The sequence below is a fragment of the Populus nigra genome, chromosome 2 (genome assembly GCF_951802175.1).
Source record: "Populus nigra chromosome 2, ddPopNigr1.1, whole genome shotgun sequence".
NCBI classification, from domain to species: Eukaryota; Viridiplantae; Streptophyta; class Magnoliopsida; order Malpighiales; family Salicaceae; genus Populus; species Populus nigra.
Window position 1 is genome coordinate 27,016,197 of NC_084853.1, and position 15,004 is coordinate 27,031,200.

At 33.2% G+C, this 15,004-nt stretch overlaps 1 protein-coding gene across 5 annotated transcripts; it reads right to left on the reverse strand.

Annotated features, from left to right (window-relative positions):
- Positions 1 to 3,690: 3,690 nt before the first annotated feature.
- Positions 3,691 to 14,794, reverse strand: LOC133681929 (uncharacterized). Of its 5 annotated transcripts, XR_009836583.1 has the most exons (11): positions 14,501 to 14,794; positions 14,268 to 14,366; positions 13,667 to 14,151; positions 13,231 to 13,432; positions 12,141 to 12,311; positions 10,701 to 10,804; positions 10,357 to 10,425; positions 10,215 to 10,255; positions 8,897 to 8,982; positions 4,586 to 4,642; positions 3,691 to 3,919 (listed from the first exon to the last, which is right to left on the reverse strand). XR_009836583.1 is itself a non-coding variant. In XM_062105135.1 (9 exons), exons 1-9 carry the CDS (start codon positions 14,666 to 14,668, stop codon positions 8,900 to 8,902), a joined length of 1,419 nt encoding a protein of 472 aa, XP_061961119.1. In that variant the 5' UTR covers positions 14,669 to 14,794; the 3' UTR covers positions 8,632 to 8,899. The 5 variants fall into 5 exon arrangements, 2 of the variants coding, with proteins under 2 accessions (XP_061961119.1, XP_061961118.1); XM_062105135.1 differs by lacking the exons at positions 3,691 to 3,919; positions 4,586 to 4,642 and having other exon boundaries at positions 8,632 to 8,982; positions 10,701 to 10,801; XM_062105134.1 differs by lacking the exons at positions 3,691 to 3,919; positions 4,586 to 4,642 and having other exon boundaries at positions 8,632 to 8,982.
- Between the last annotated feature and the right edge of the window lie 210 nt (positions 14,795 to 15,004).

The window sequence follows — 15,004 nt, forward strand, 5'->3', positions numbered from 1 at the left end:
TTCATCGTCGAGAGGGAAATAGCCTGGATCACCAGCTAAGACCCCTAAATGACCGCTCAGTGATAAAGGAGGTAGGGGTGCAGAGACAGCCAGGAGGTTTGCCTAGAAGCAGCCACCCTTGAAAGAGTGCGTAATAGCTCACTGATCGAGAGCTTTTGCGCCAAAGATGAACGGGGCTAAGCGATCTGCCGAAGCTATAGGATGTAAAAATGCATCGGTAGGGGAGCGTTCCGCTTACAGGGAAGCACCCGCGCGAGCGGGGGTGGACGAAGCGGAAGCGAGAATGTCAGCTTGAGTAACGCAAACATTGGTGAGAATCCAATGCCCCGAAAACCTAAGGGTTCCTCCGCAAGGTTCGTCCCCTATACTAAGAGGTCCCAAGTTATCGACTATCATCGTGTACACGTCTTATACTCGCATCTCAATCATGTCACAATCACAATGAGTCTAACTCAACAATATATTCAATAACGTAAATATAACATTTTATCTACTCAATTTCTTTCACATTTAACATACATAATTTAACAAATAAGAGAAGCATACAAACATTTGAATTCCAAATACAAAATAATACAATCCAGTATTCCAAAAATACAAAAAACAAGGACCACACTATTACGTTTCGAGTTATATGGTTACTTAAGAAAAAAATACATAGGTAATCCTTACATTCCTAATTCATGCAAAAGAAAACTAGAGGACCTAAATATTACTCCTTATGTGAATGGGAAGGACCTGTAATTTATAATTTTCAAAATAAATAAAATAAGAATATAATAGAATAAAAAAGGGAAATTTACACAATACATGTGTATATATTTAATTATATACTAATTTGTGCACAACAATAGCTCGTTGAATCATTATTTTATCTTCCATGATTATGTCCCTATTTATCCTTTTGAGAATCACTCCTTATTTTTTTTATTTTATAAACATCCAAAATTTCATCAGGAGCACATCACCGTACGAAGCTGTTGTGTGGCTAGAATAAGGAGAGAAGGTTGAAGAAGATGGAATCGGTGCAGAGCAGTTGATTTGGTCACGATGGAGTTTTTTTAGCTGTGGCTAAGAGAGGGAGAGGAGGGTCAGGTGAAGGCTTTATTGGAGATGCTAAGGTTGATGGTGTGGAGTGATAGAGACGATCTTCAACAATGAGAACAGGAGAAATAGGCTAGTGTGTGGTGGGCCTCTCTAATGTTTTGGCTGGCCTTGTGTGTGCGTTTGTTTTTTTTGTTGTCTCTCAAAAATTCTTTTGATATGCTCTTGAAGTGATTTTTGTTTTCTCTACCTATCAAATTATAATATTTCCAAATAAATATAAATATTATTTTTTAAAATTTTAATTTTAATTTAAAATTAAAAATTAAAAATTAAATGAAAATATTCTGATGATTTTTTTCAAAGTAAAGATTAGAAGAAAAGAATAAAAAAAAACCAATATAGTCCTTAGTTTTCTCACAAGTTAACAAATTGCACCCTCAATTAAAAATCAGTCCATGATCTTTTAATTTAAAAATCAAATTAAAAACAAATGGGTTTAAATTGAGTTATAACAGTTGTCATCTCTTTACAACACTTATAGTATAAAGTATTGTAAAAGATTTTATATAGTAAGTTTATAAATAAAAAAAATGAAAGTAATTTTTTTCTTGAAAAACTTTAAAAGTACTCATTTGAGAGACAACCTTCCTCGAAAAACACTAAAATTTTAAAATTGGTCATTTGACAGGTGATGTACATTGTTAATGAATAACTCAAAGATTTTCAGAAAAGGTATAATTGTTTTAGGCGACCTGCTCGTGTTGAAAAATTCAAAGATTTTTTTTTAAAGTGGTCTAATTGTTCTGCATGACTTACTCATTGATAAAAATTACAAAGATTTTTCAAAAATAATCTAATTGTTTTAGACGACCTTCGCGATGGTGTGAAAAATTCAAAGATTTCTCAAAAGTGGTTTAATTGTTCTAGGCGACCTACTCGTTTGTGAAATACATGAAAATGATTTTAACATTGGTCTTATTTTCCAAGTGACCTACCTGTTCGTGAAATACATTAAAGTAATTTGAACATTGGTCTCATTTTCTAGTTGACCTACTAGTTTGTGAAATATATAAAAGTGATTTCAATAGTGGTCTTATTTTTCAAGTGACCTACCCGTTTATAAAATATATAAAAATGATTTCAATATTGGTCTCATTTTTCAAGTGACTTATCCATTTGTGAAAAACATGAAAGTGATTTCAACAATAGTCTTATTTTCCAGGTGGCTTACCCGTTTGTGAAATACATGAAAGTGATTTCAATATTGGTATCATTTTTCAAGTGACCTACTTATTTGTGAAAAACATGTAAATCTTTCAACATTGATCTCATTGTAATAGGTGACCTATCCAAGTGAAAAATATAAAGATTTTTTAGAAGTAGTCTAATTGTTCCTAGCAACTTGCTCGTTGGTGAAAAACAAATCAGAGATTTTTCGAAAATGATCTAATTCTTCTATGTGACCTGCCCATTGTGGTAAAAATTTCAAAGATTCCTCAAAAGTGATCTAATTGTTCCAATCAACCTGCCTGTTGGTGAAAAATTCAGAGATTTTTTAAAAATGGATTAATTGTTTAAGGCGACTTAAAAATTTTCATTAGTATTTTGAAATTTAGCAATTTTGAGATGACTTGCCTTTTGATGGACACCACCATAGATTTTTCTTGTGAATTTTTTGCAAAAACATACTATTTAATGCTTTGGAGTTAGATGATATGCATGCATCTTAACTTGATTTGAAATATAGGCCCTCATTTCTTCTTAGTCTCTTTGTTGCTTGATTTGGTAAGGTATGCTCTTTCTGATTTGAGTCCTCTTGATCACTTAGCTTTTAACCCACTTGAGTTAGCCTATATAAGTCTTTTCCAGAGTATTCTTAATTTTACACAGCTCAACCTTTACGGTACTCATCACAATCCATTTACTTGCTAGAAATTATTTGTCTCACTTATCATTTTGAAGGGATCATTTATTATTCCCTTATCTCACTACTAGCAATATTTAGTGTCAATAGTTATCTTGAAATGGTCAAAGTGCTTCTTGTAAACAAAAATGTCTCATTATCTCACTACTAAAATCATTATCATTTCACTATTGCCTTGAAGGGATCTAATCGCCTTCTAAATACAACATTGCTTCTAACCCACTCGAGTTAGCCTATATAAGTCTTTTCCAGAGTATTTATAATTTTACACAGCTCAGCCCTTACGGTGCTCATCACAACCCATTTACTTGCAAGAAATTATTTGTCTCGCTGATCATTTATTATTCCTTCATCTCACTACTAGCAATATTTAGTGTTACCAGTGATCTTAAAAGGGTCAAAGTGCTTCTTATAAACAAAAATGTCTCATTATCTGACTACTAGAATCATTCTTATTTCATTATTGCCTTAAAGGGATCTAATCGTCTTCTAAATACAATATTACCCCCTTGTTTTGACCATTACCTCTAAGTATGCTTTGTTAGTGACTCAGACAAACAATGGCTTTAAACAGCCCTTTTGTAATATCCTAATTACTCAAAAGCTGAAGTTGATGGTATTTTCTTTTATTTCACCATCATTGCTTCTTATAAGTATCATTATTTCGTATAATACGATACTCATAAAATCTCAGAATTCAACATCTTAATAAAAGAGAATTTGCAATACAAGCATCATATCATTATATTTACATATTCATAAGTTTACATTCCTATTCTGATATAGTTATCATTACAAGTCTTTATAAAAGTGTCGAATGACAATTTCACCACTAATACATTTGTTCAAACAAAATACATAACATCTTAACATATGGATACATAGTTTATAACAAAATATATGGACCCGTGAGACAAGATTTCTACGCACCTTAATTGTGTGACGTCCCTGTTACAACACAAAATAGATACAAGAATTATAAATAATTTAAACATGATAATAAATATTTAAAAGAATATTGTCACTACTTTTCGTTAATAACCTAAATGAGTACATTCCTTTCTTTACCCATTACATACATAATGCAAGCCTTATTATTTCGTTAATTGTATTATCCTTGCTCGTACGTCCCAACCTCTCCATAGGAGTTGTAGGGAACGGAGTTAATACATTGATCATGGTTAAATTACTTCGCTTTACACCGATAATCATTTACGGACACCATTAACCACGATTAATCGCATTACTCAAACCCGGTCATCCAATTCGATTGCTACTAGTTAAAGCTAAGTCGTAATACCCAACCTGGTCATCTATATCGGATGCCAATGCTAATCATAATATCCAAATCCAGTCATCCATTTTGGATGCTATTAGCCGAGGCTAATCACAATATCCAAACTCGGTCATCCCTCTCGGATGCCATTAGCCGAAACTAGTCACAATATCCAAACCTGGTCATCCAATTTGGATGTCATTAGCCAAAGCTAATCACAATACCCAATCAAACATTCCATGAACAATTTAGTAGTCACAATGAGATAGAACAATTCTTTTATACGACATATTTTCAGAGATTCGATATTATTTAAGAAGAGGGTGAAGACCACTTACATGTTCCTCCTGTGAGGTGTCCTCGTCTGGTCAAAGGTCCAATCCTGGTCGTATCGCCTATCACATCAAATGATCACTAATTAGCATATTCACATTCAGTAATCACATAAATCCAATACCATACATATCTCATGAATACACATGTTCACATTCAAGTGCTTCACACATCATATAATTATACAATGAAGGTCATCATATCAAGACATTTTTCTTAATTTTAAACGTGGGTCATCCATAGACGTCCTATAGTTTAATTCTTGGGTTTCGTAGTGAGTTAGGTCAAATCAACGACGGAATTATCACTAGAATTAAATTATTTCTGATATGGAATTTGTAAATGAAACTAAGTTGTTGTTGTCACAAAAAATCATCAGCGAAAACTATGTTGGTGACACAGAAATCATCAACAAAAAACAAGTCGCTGTGACACAAAAATCATCAGCAAAAACTAGGTCGCTGGTGACACAAAAATCATTAGTGAAAATTAGGTCGTTATCGACCTAGAAATCATCAATAAAAACTATGTCGCTGCTGATTCAAAAATCAGCAACGATGAATGAGTCATTTCTAGTCTTACTTTTTCCCTAGGCTAAGCGTAAGGTCTACGCTAAGCTTTCCTCGTATAACATACCCCAACCTGGTTGGACATAGACCGTTATCAAATCACACCTAATTTATCATAAGGTTATCAAGCAATACACAACCAAGTCTCAACATATATATATATATATATATATATATATATATATATATATATATATTTTGCAAAGGTTCTCTTAACCATCATTTCAAAACTGGAACCTAATGTTGCCACAATCATAAATGGTATGTTTTCAATTCATTCATGCCAATTTATAAACACAAATTAATTGTCAATTCACATTACGCAAGAGTCCCATTTTCATCCTATGTCTTGTTTCTCTAAGGGTGTTCATCATGCAAAGTTTCCTTCATGATTTCCCGTTTTTCTTTGATCGAATATTGTTGTCCATTCTCTCCCAATTTACACATGCAATTCATCATTTCTATCACAAGTATATTTACAACAACAAGCTACAATCACACCTTCATTCAGTTGGTTCATAACAATGAAAATTCATCAATCACATAAACAAGATCAAAGCATTAACATAGTATGGTTCCTGTCTAAGGGCTTAACAAGATTACAATTCTGCACATTCCATCATTTCATCTCACTTTCACACAAGCTCTTCAATCATGTATGCATAATCAATAAATTAACATAAACATGAATTTTATTTCCGCTCAAACATGTCTCTATAAGTTTAACAAGGTAGCAATTATGAATTTTATCACTTAATTTCATCTCTTTTCATTATCTCTCTTGGTCGGTCCTTAGTTAAGGTTTGTTCATCCATATTCATCCATTTTTTTTGTTAAAGGTTCTAGAATTATGTCCCCCTTCAGCCCCATTCTCTTCAATCTTTCTATCTAGTCCTTGTTAATCATAGGTGTAAGAACCCTAAGTCATTCCCTTACGGTTTCCTTCTCCGTTTTGTCCTAAAATCTCAAAGAAACAAGGAAGTGATTTTGTTCTTACCTTACGATTTGAAGTAGCCATAGGGTAGGTTTGAGTAGTTTTTCTTCCTCTTTTCTCTCGATTTCTTCCTTCTTCCTTTTGTTTGTTCCAATCAGCCCTATAGGCTTCTTCTTCCATGTTTTCGATTTTCTCTCCTTTTTCTAACTCTCCACTCACTCATACACTTAAGGAAGATAACATGCAAGCTGGTTTGGTTAGGTTTTCTTATTAGGAAGGGATGGTTGTTGCAGCTAAGGCTGCTGGATAATTTTTAGGGAGAGGAAAAGTCATTTATATTTTTCTCTCTTGTATTTATACCCCTCTTAAATGAAATGGGAGTATTTGGGTGTTAGTCAACCTTGTTCTTATCCCTCTCTTGGGTTATCTTACGACTGGTTACCACCCCACATTTCCCACCTAGGATAGGTTGATTTTCCTCCCTAAAATTCTACATAGAGTATTGTTCTAAAGTGAGTTTAAAACATATAATTTTTAAAATCTTGGATTTATTTTTTAAATGAATGATTTGTTCTTATACCAGTGAGATTGAAATTGATAAAGGTACATGATGAGGTGACCTTCTATTTTTATGGGTTTCAAAGCAAAAGGCTAAAGTAAAAGCTTGATGTTTTGTTTGAGAAAAATCTCTCTTTTTAAGTACTCATTTTATTAATAACAAGTGGCATGTTCACGATGTCACCACTCTTATGAAAACATTTTTTGTATTTTGATAGCGTTATTTATTGATTCAGGTTACTTGTTTGATTAGAAAGAACTTGTAAAGACACGTAATGTAGGTTATAGTTCTTGATTATGAAATAAAATGATTTATAAAACTCAAAACTGTGTTTCAAGGTTTTAAAGATCCAAAATCACTATCAGTTGGTTAACTCGTTTTGCCCTTTAATATTTTTGTTCTTTTTGTTGTTTTTCTTTTATTTGCATTTTTTATTGCTTTGATGGGGTATTTTCATTTTGTTTTAACTATCATTTTTGCTTTTGATTTGGACATTCCTCCTAGCATTGAAGTTTATTTAGCTTTTTTTCCCTCTGGCTTTCTCATGGTTTTTTCATCAATTAATGAAATTTCACTTGCTCTTAGTATCGAGTGTGATCCTAGTTATGATTTTTATGAAAGAAAAATATTCAAGCTAAAAAAAAACCACAAGGGATATATTCATTTTATAACGTAAAAGAAATAATAAAGATGAAATTTTCTTATTTCAAGCACAAATAATTAAAAGCGATAAACTTTGATCTTGTCTAGTATAATGGTTTGGACTTTGCAAATAAATACATTTCACAAGTTTATGAACAACGAATCCATTACATATCATTTTTTAATTCATATATTTTTGTTTAGAGTTTGGTCACTTCAATAAAGAAGTTACTTGATTCATTTGTTATCCTATAAAATAATGTCAAAATATTGTTTTAAACAATCATCAAATTATTTCTAAATCAAAAGAAATTCATTTTTTTTAAATTCCACTAAGAAAAAGATTTTTTTGAAAAAACAAAAACTAGCCGAGTTTATGAAATTTAATGAAAAAAACTTTTATGAAGGGCAAATTTGACAAAACTTCCACCTGTCAAATTATGATGGTGCCAAGAGTTACACCATCATCTTATCCCCATATTGCATGTCATTGATGAAGTTAGCCGAGTTGAGAAAATAGTTGGAAGAACTTATTGATACTAGATTCATTTTTCCTTTAAAGTTTTTATATAGTGTCATTTTGTTTCAGATAAAAAACAGATGGAAGCCTAAAGATGCATGCCAATTATCAAGCATTGGATAAGACTACAATAAGAACAAATATTTGGTTTCTTAGATTCAAGACTTGATGGATAGATTGAGCAAACCATTCATCTTCAAGGGTTTGTTTGACATTGCAATTGAATCGTCATTTCATCATTTTTTGAAAAACAAATTATTTCAAATTAATATTTTTTTTATGTTTTTAGATAGTTTGATGTGCTAATATCAAAATTAAATTTTAAAAAATAAAAAAAAATTATTTTGATATATTTCCAGGTGAAAGCATTTTGAAATACAATCTCTACTACATTCTCAAACAGATACTTCACAAAACTACATTTGCAATCGGGTTATTGGCAAATAAAAATTGTTGAGGAAGATGAACACAAAAACTACGGTAGAACGAAGTTTTTAGCTACGCTTTTGGTTAACAAATGCAATTTATATGTGGTTTGGCCATTGTAGGTCATAAGTTTAAGAGCTTGTTTGTTTTTTTATTTTAAAAGTGTTTTTTAAAAAAAATTAATTTTTTTTTATTTTTTTCTTTGTTTTAAATTAATATTTTTTTGATGTTTTCATATTATTTTGATATGATGTTGATATCAAAAAGTTATATTTTAATATATTTTCGTGTGAAAAATATAACACACCTACACACCATAGAAGAAAACAATGATTATTGTGGTCATTTTTTGCAATGCGTTAACAGGTCTCTTTCACTTGCCACAAATTTACTAGTGCATCTATAAACACTTTTTTTCTATAATATACAATGAAATCAACGTATAGATGGAAGCATGGGAGCCAACATGAAGTCTTTGAAAACTTGACTTCAAATCTCGGCTAAGAAATCCGTGATCAATTTTACCTATAATAATGATCTAAATAATACCATCTTTCCAACACAAAAAAAAAAAAAAAAAAAAAAAAAAAAAAAAACGCAAATCTGTCACTTGGCAAGAAATGTATCAGAAAGGTTCTCACCAATAACCATCACAGTCACGCTCACCTGTCAAGAACTATTGGCACCATGCATAACATGAGAGGCGAAAATGTGAAAGATGTAAAGGCACCAAATTCTCTCATCGAGTTCACCTACAAATGAATCATAAGTCCAGTTACAGTAATGTAAAAGGCAGTAAGATTTCCAAGAAGACAAAGCTAAATGTTATATAATGACGAGTCAACTACATCTCAGTCACATAGTGGTTAAGGTTAGCTAAAAGAATTCTTTTCTTTACAGGAGAAAACAAATCCTTTATATAGACATCCGTACATTACAAGAAAATATGAGGCATCTGTATTTATCCTTGTAGAGTGTGGTATTTCTTGCAGCATTTGTTCGTAGAAAAGTTTTGTTAAGTACATCTCCTATACAAATCCATTTTCTAATCTTCCCCCCCATTTTACAAGACATGAAAATGGCAGTGCTAATGTTATGATGATCACATAAACACTACCTCGTAGTAATAGCATCAAAGATAGCATCCACTCTAAACATGGCAAACCCCTTGCATTATACAAGGTTGAGGGAGACAGCTCCATCTGAATTCTGAAAATCTTGTGATAATAGCAACTAGCAGGTTCTGGGATTAACATCATTGTTACCCAACATGCATGTAAAATATAAGCACGAAAAAGTTGATGCAATATCAGAAAAAGGACTTTTTTTCAATTAATTTATAAATGTGTTAATTTAGTTTCTTATATTATTTAGGAATCCAACTTATCATTTAGGATGTCTGTATTATTTAGAGGTCTACTAGTATTAGGACTGTCCTATATTTTTTATTCAGCAACGATTTTGATTGTTCAGACTGTTTTAAGATTTTGCTTTGCCTAAAAAAGCCCACATATTTATGTGTCTCAGGTTGTTTTACGAAGAAAATGAGTCATGAAAATTATTTGTTCTTGTGGATTTCAAGAGAATGGGTTCAAGTATTTCAAGTGGATTTTAGGTTGACTATCCTTTTTACTTTAGTCTTCGTTCTACATTAAGAGTTCTATCAAGAGAACTATCTGTCATTTTCACAAAATTTCTAGCATTAGCATTAGAAACAGCTTGCACTCTGCATAAAACAACTCGTATAAAACTACCACTCTCCGTTCCATCTGAATTCCAGACAGGTACTCCGATTTTTGACATAGAGATCTGACATGTTTTCGTCCTATGCTATCACACACCAATTACATTAAAGGTAAAAGCAAACTGCATGCTGCAGCATTTATCATAAGATTCCCAGTTTCAGCATTGCAGGTAGAAGTTAAAATTTATGTAGGAGATCATGAAGTATGTGCACATGCTGGAAAGGGGTGAATATACTTACAATCGTTGTGCTGCTTCCTATCTTGAATACAGCTGCAGCATCTGCATAGAAAATAAATGTGAGGGCTAAAAAAATGATGAAAAAATGTGTCAGAAGATTTTAATTCCGAATCACGGAAGACAGGCAACTGCAATCTCAAAACCTCTGTGCTGAAGAATCTCCTTTGAATTGAGTCTCTATTTCACTTAGATACAATCTCAACAAAGGTGACCTGCAACACCATTTACAGGATCATTAATTGCAAATGGACAAACATCAAGCACTCCATTCATTGAAGTTTGAAGCACCTTTTGTTAAAATCATGTGAGAGCCATCAAAATTAAAAAGCTCCATTGTAACTGTGTGATTATATCATTTCACAGAAATCACAAATGCAATGAAACTTGTTCAACCATAAGTCTAAAAGAAAACTAAAATCAGATTAATTCCTTTATAAATTACATTCCCAGAACATCCAGACAATGAAGAGAAAAGCAATAAGAATACCATGATGGGATTGCAACTGCTGCAAGGACAGGGGACTGTTTCCACAATAGAGAAAGTTGATAGCCCTGCAGTCTGGCTAGATACTCAAGAATATCACTTTCCTGCTATAAACAGCTAAAACCAATCAAAATGTATAATATAAACATAGGAACAAAGGATGTGGAGCTATACACTGGATACAGCACCAGTCAATTGCAAATAAATAAACAAACAGCACGGTAAGGAAACATAACAAAGTATACTTAGAGATGACATTGTTCATTCAGCCAAGTGCATCAAATTCTGCAACAGTTTCCAGAAGACCAAAAGAAGGATAAATAGATATGTGATGATTAATGCCACACTCTTGCAACCTTGGAAGTTCGCTCCACTAGGCATCATGAACCTCTACATGAAATTTCTACCCCAGCAACAAATGCCTGGTGCAGCTCATTATTTTGCTCAAGGGGACACAAACAAAAAGATAGGTGCAGAACTTTGTCCCTCACAAGCTGAATGAAGCATCCAGTGCCAGTCATCCAGTATGACTGTGCACAATGAGCGTGGTTAGCTTTGAACTTTAGCCACCAAAGCAAAATCCTCAACAAAGGCCATAAATAGTGCATACATTATTAGGTTCCAAGCTCAAAATGAACTCCACCCAGCTTGCCCCGACACAGACAACCATGTTGAGCATTATGTCCAAAACCACTCCAAGTCCAAGGGTCTTCATCGAGGAAGGTAGGCAGCATAAAGATCCATCTTTTATGTATAAACAAACAGGAATAATGAAAAGCTGAGACTAATTGACACCACATTTAATGTGTTTGGTAAAGCGGTGCAATGTGCTTCTCAATTGAAAATGCATCAAAATGATGGGTTTTTTTTTTAAGTCAACATATCAAAACCATTGAAAAACACCTAAAAAACATCAATTTGATGCTTTTTTCAGGCAAAACATTGTTTGAAAAGTAGGTTCAACCACAAAAACAAATGCAAAGAAAAAAAAAAGTGATTTTTCTCTCATAAACAACTATTAATAGGGATCACAGACAGATGCTTGTTCATAGAGACACTACTCTTACACTAAAGGAATCATCATAGAATTTGATCTTTATAACAATTGAGCCCAATATTTCCGCATGCATCAAGCTTGCCAAATTTCAAGTCAATCAAACATAGGTATGTTATCCCATTCATGTGACTTGTTTACTTCATATTCTCAATAATAATTAAAAAAAAAAAATCTACTTTCTAAGATAGAGTGTCATGGTTGTAGATCAATTTGAAATTCTACACTAGCACAAGGAAAAATGTTTATATGAAGGACAATAATATAGGAAATCATAAAACCGTGTAGGCATAGAACCTGCACCTCATGTCAATGGATACCTCTTCATGAGTATGTGTGTGTGTTTTACATATCTATATAATCCATTCAAATTCAAGTATATAGAGCACCTTTGAATGTGCTGCTCTCTCACTGGAATGGAAACCTTGAGCTCTTCCAGTAAGCAAGCTGCACACCTCATAATATAGGTTTGAGATAGTGGCGGAGAAATATGAAACTGATGTAGCGTATTCAATTATACAATTCCATTGGCTTGCAATGTGTCCGAGTAATAGGAGTTCCTGTCTCAAGGGAAAAGCAAAGGACTTCCTAAAAACCAAGGTCAATTTCCAGTAAATCAACTCAAATGCACTATCTAGATCACCAAAACCAAGTGATTCAGTAATTCATCAGCATCCATGCCAGGAAGCCAAGTACAATCTTAATTGCCCACAGCAAGATCACAATATGTCAATATTAATAATAGCAATGATATGCTCATGTAATCAAAACAAAAAAGTAAACTGTTTTTCAGTCTACTGAATCAATGAGATACATGTCAGGGTAAGCTATTAAAACATATGCAGAAATGCACAAGCTAGTTTTCAGGGATGGATTCACAAAAGCAAAATTTAACCGAGATGACCTTATTTTTGCACTAACCCTATCATTCTATTTCAATTCTCATTTACATCCTTCACTAATTTAACCTAGACTCCTCCCCAAACTGAACCCCCCCCCCCCCCCCAAAAAAAAAAAAAAAAAACATGTGTATAAAAACGTGTTTAGTTTGCTGGGTTTTGAGCGAACTTCACAACCATCATAAAATAGCATCAAAAGGTGTGTGTGAGAGAGAGAAAGAAGGTCACATGTAGTTATTGAAAGAAACCCAGATGAGAAAATTTGACAATGCATTCCAAAGCAAGCCAAGTGAATCAAGTAGCACAAGTGCAGTTGTGTTTGGTTGACATCACTGCTTGCAACCATTTATACGCTGAAATATATTACAATACATGCACAATGAATTTAGCATGCACATAAAGCTTGTAGATGATTCCTAAATCAATGGAATTCTTAATATTTCAAATATTGAAAACTCATGGATCAAATAACCATTATATTGTAAAATATGAACCAAACGAGTGATTGCTGGTCATAAAATCAAGCTATATGTATTAGACTACATCCTTCTATTTAATTTCAAAAATCAGATCGACTTACAACTATTTCACTCAAACCATCATTCTTGCAATCTGCTGAAGTATTCAGCCGTTCAAACACTTGTAGCCACTGCATCTTAGGGGCAGAAAATATCATGCTGGCACCTGAGACCAATCTAATGGTTCTCTTATCAAGAAAATATGAAACCATCTTTGATTTCCAATGATTCCACGTGAAAAAATCAACCGGCTGTTCTATTTCCCTGCACACAAAGCCAAAGTGTGTCTGTTTTTGACCTCAAAGTAAAAATTCTATAATCTAGCACCAACTAGTTGCTCAATTGAACCAATCGACATGAGTAAAATAGTTGTAAAAAAATGTCAATAAACTTTATTTGCAAGAAACAATGAAGCCTACATGGTTTTATGCATGTAATTGTCAGTCAATAAACAAAATGCACTTATTTCACAGTTAGGGAAATGAATTCGTTTTATACCCAACAGATGAAGGAGCTCCATCAAGTTTTAGTTGTTCTTCCAGCATGCTACTATCAGATTCAGTCCCACTACTACACCTGATAGCATTAGAGAGGACATCTAAGCCTGTCTCCACTGTCGATATGCATGACACTGCAGACTGCCTCTTGAAGACTTCTTGAAGAGTCAACTTTGTCAAATCATCATAGCTGAATTTTCCAAACTTCACAGTTTGACTAATTTCTTCTGATAAAACCATAGAATCCTTCACAAAACCCCTCCTTTCTAGAACCAAATCAAGCTGCAGATTCGGCGGCTTTAACTTGTTAAGATATACACTTAGACAATCATGCTCCGATTCCGAAACCCTCTCAAGCTCCATCTCAATTACAGCAGTTAAAAAAGCTTTGAGATGTGAATCCCTCAGTGATAAAGTCTGGAACAAATGGGCCAACACAAAACTCCTTGCCGTACTCAGAGTATCGCATGATAGATTTGCAAGACCCTGCTTTTATCAGATATATATTATTGTTATTATTATTATTATTATTATTATTATTGCAATCACATCAAACTTTGTCACAGATAATAAAACTAACTCAAAATGAAGAAAGCCACAACCTGGGGAAAATAAGGGTTTGATTTCATTTGACAGAGAGCTGCATCAAGTTCCTTAATTGAGTCCTGGTAAACATCTGAGCTACTCATATGCTTAAGTACCTAAGACGTCATAGGAGTAGTAATTACCAGGAACATTTATAATAATGCTCTGTCTGCCCTTCAATGAAGAAACGAACTAATGCTTACATACACGAAGATTGATTTAAAGAACCAAAAAAACCTGTGGCGCTTACATTTTGGAAGAAGGAACCCCAGTGGATGGCTTTTTTTATGTTTTGAGCGTCCCAGTGAGCTAAAAGAGCAGAGGATTGATACCCAGATGCTAAAATCATTATATCTACAAACCCTTTTAGATGTTTCACCATTTCCTCTAATGATATGTATGGGTAATTCCACCCCATTCCCTTATTCTTCTTTCTCGTTGCGCTACCGAAGAGCACGAGCAGCAGCAAAGCGCGGGGAGGGAGTCACAAGTTACAACCGAGAGAGCGAGAGAGACAGGTGAGAATGTTTTCTCAATTTTTTATTTCTTGCAATTCTCAATTTAGTTATACAGTGTAGAATACCAATTTTTGTCTTTTTTTTTAATTTACCATTTTTAATTATGACTTTCCTACTCCATTAACGAAAGCTAATTGATGAGGAGAAATTACTCCTCACATAAATACTGTTTTCTTATTATTATTATTATTATTATTATTATCTTTTAATATTAAATTTATTATAAATTAAGTTTT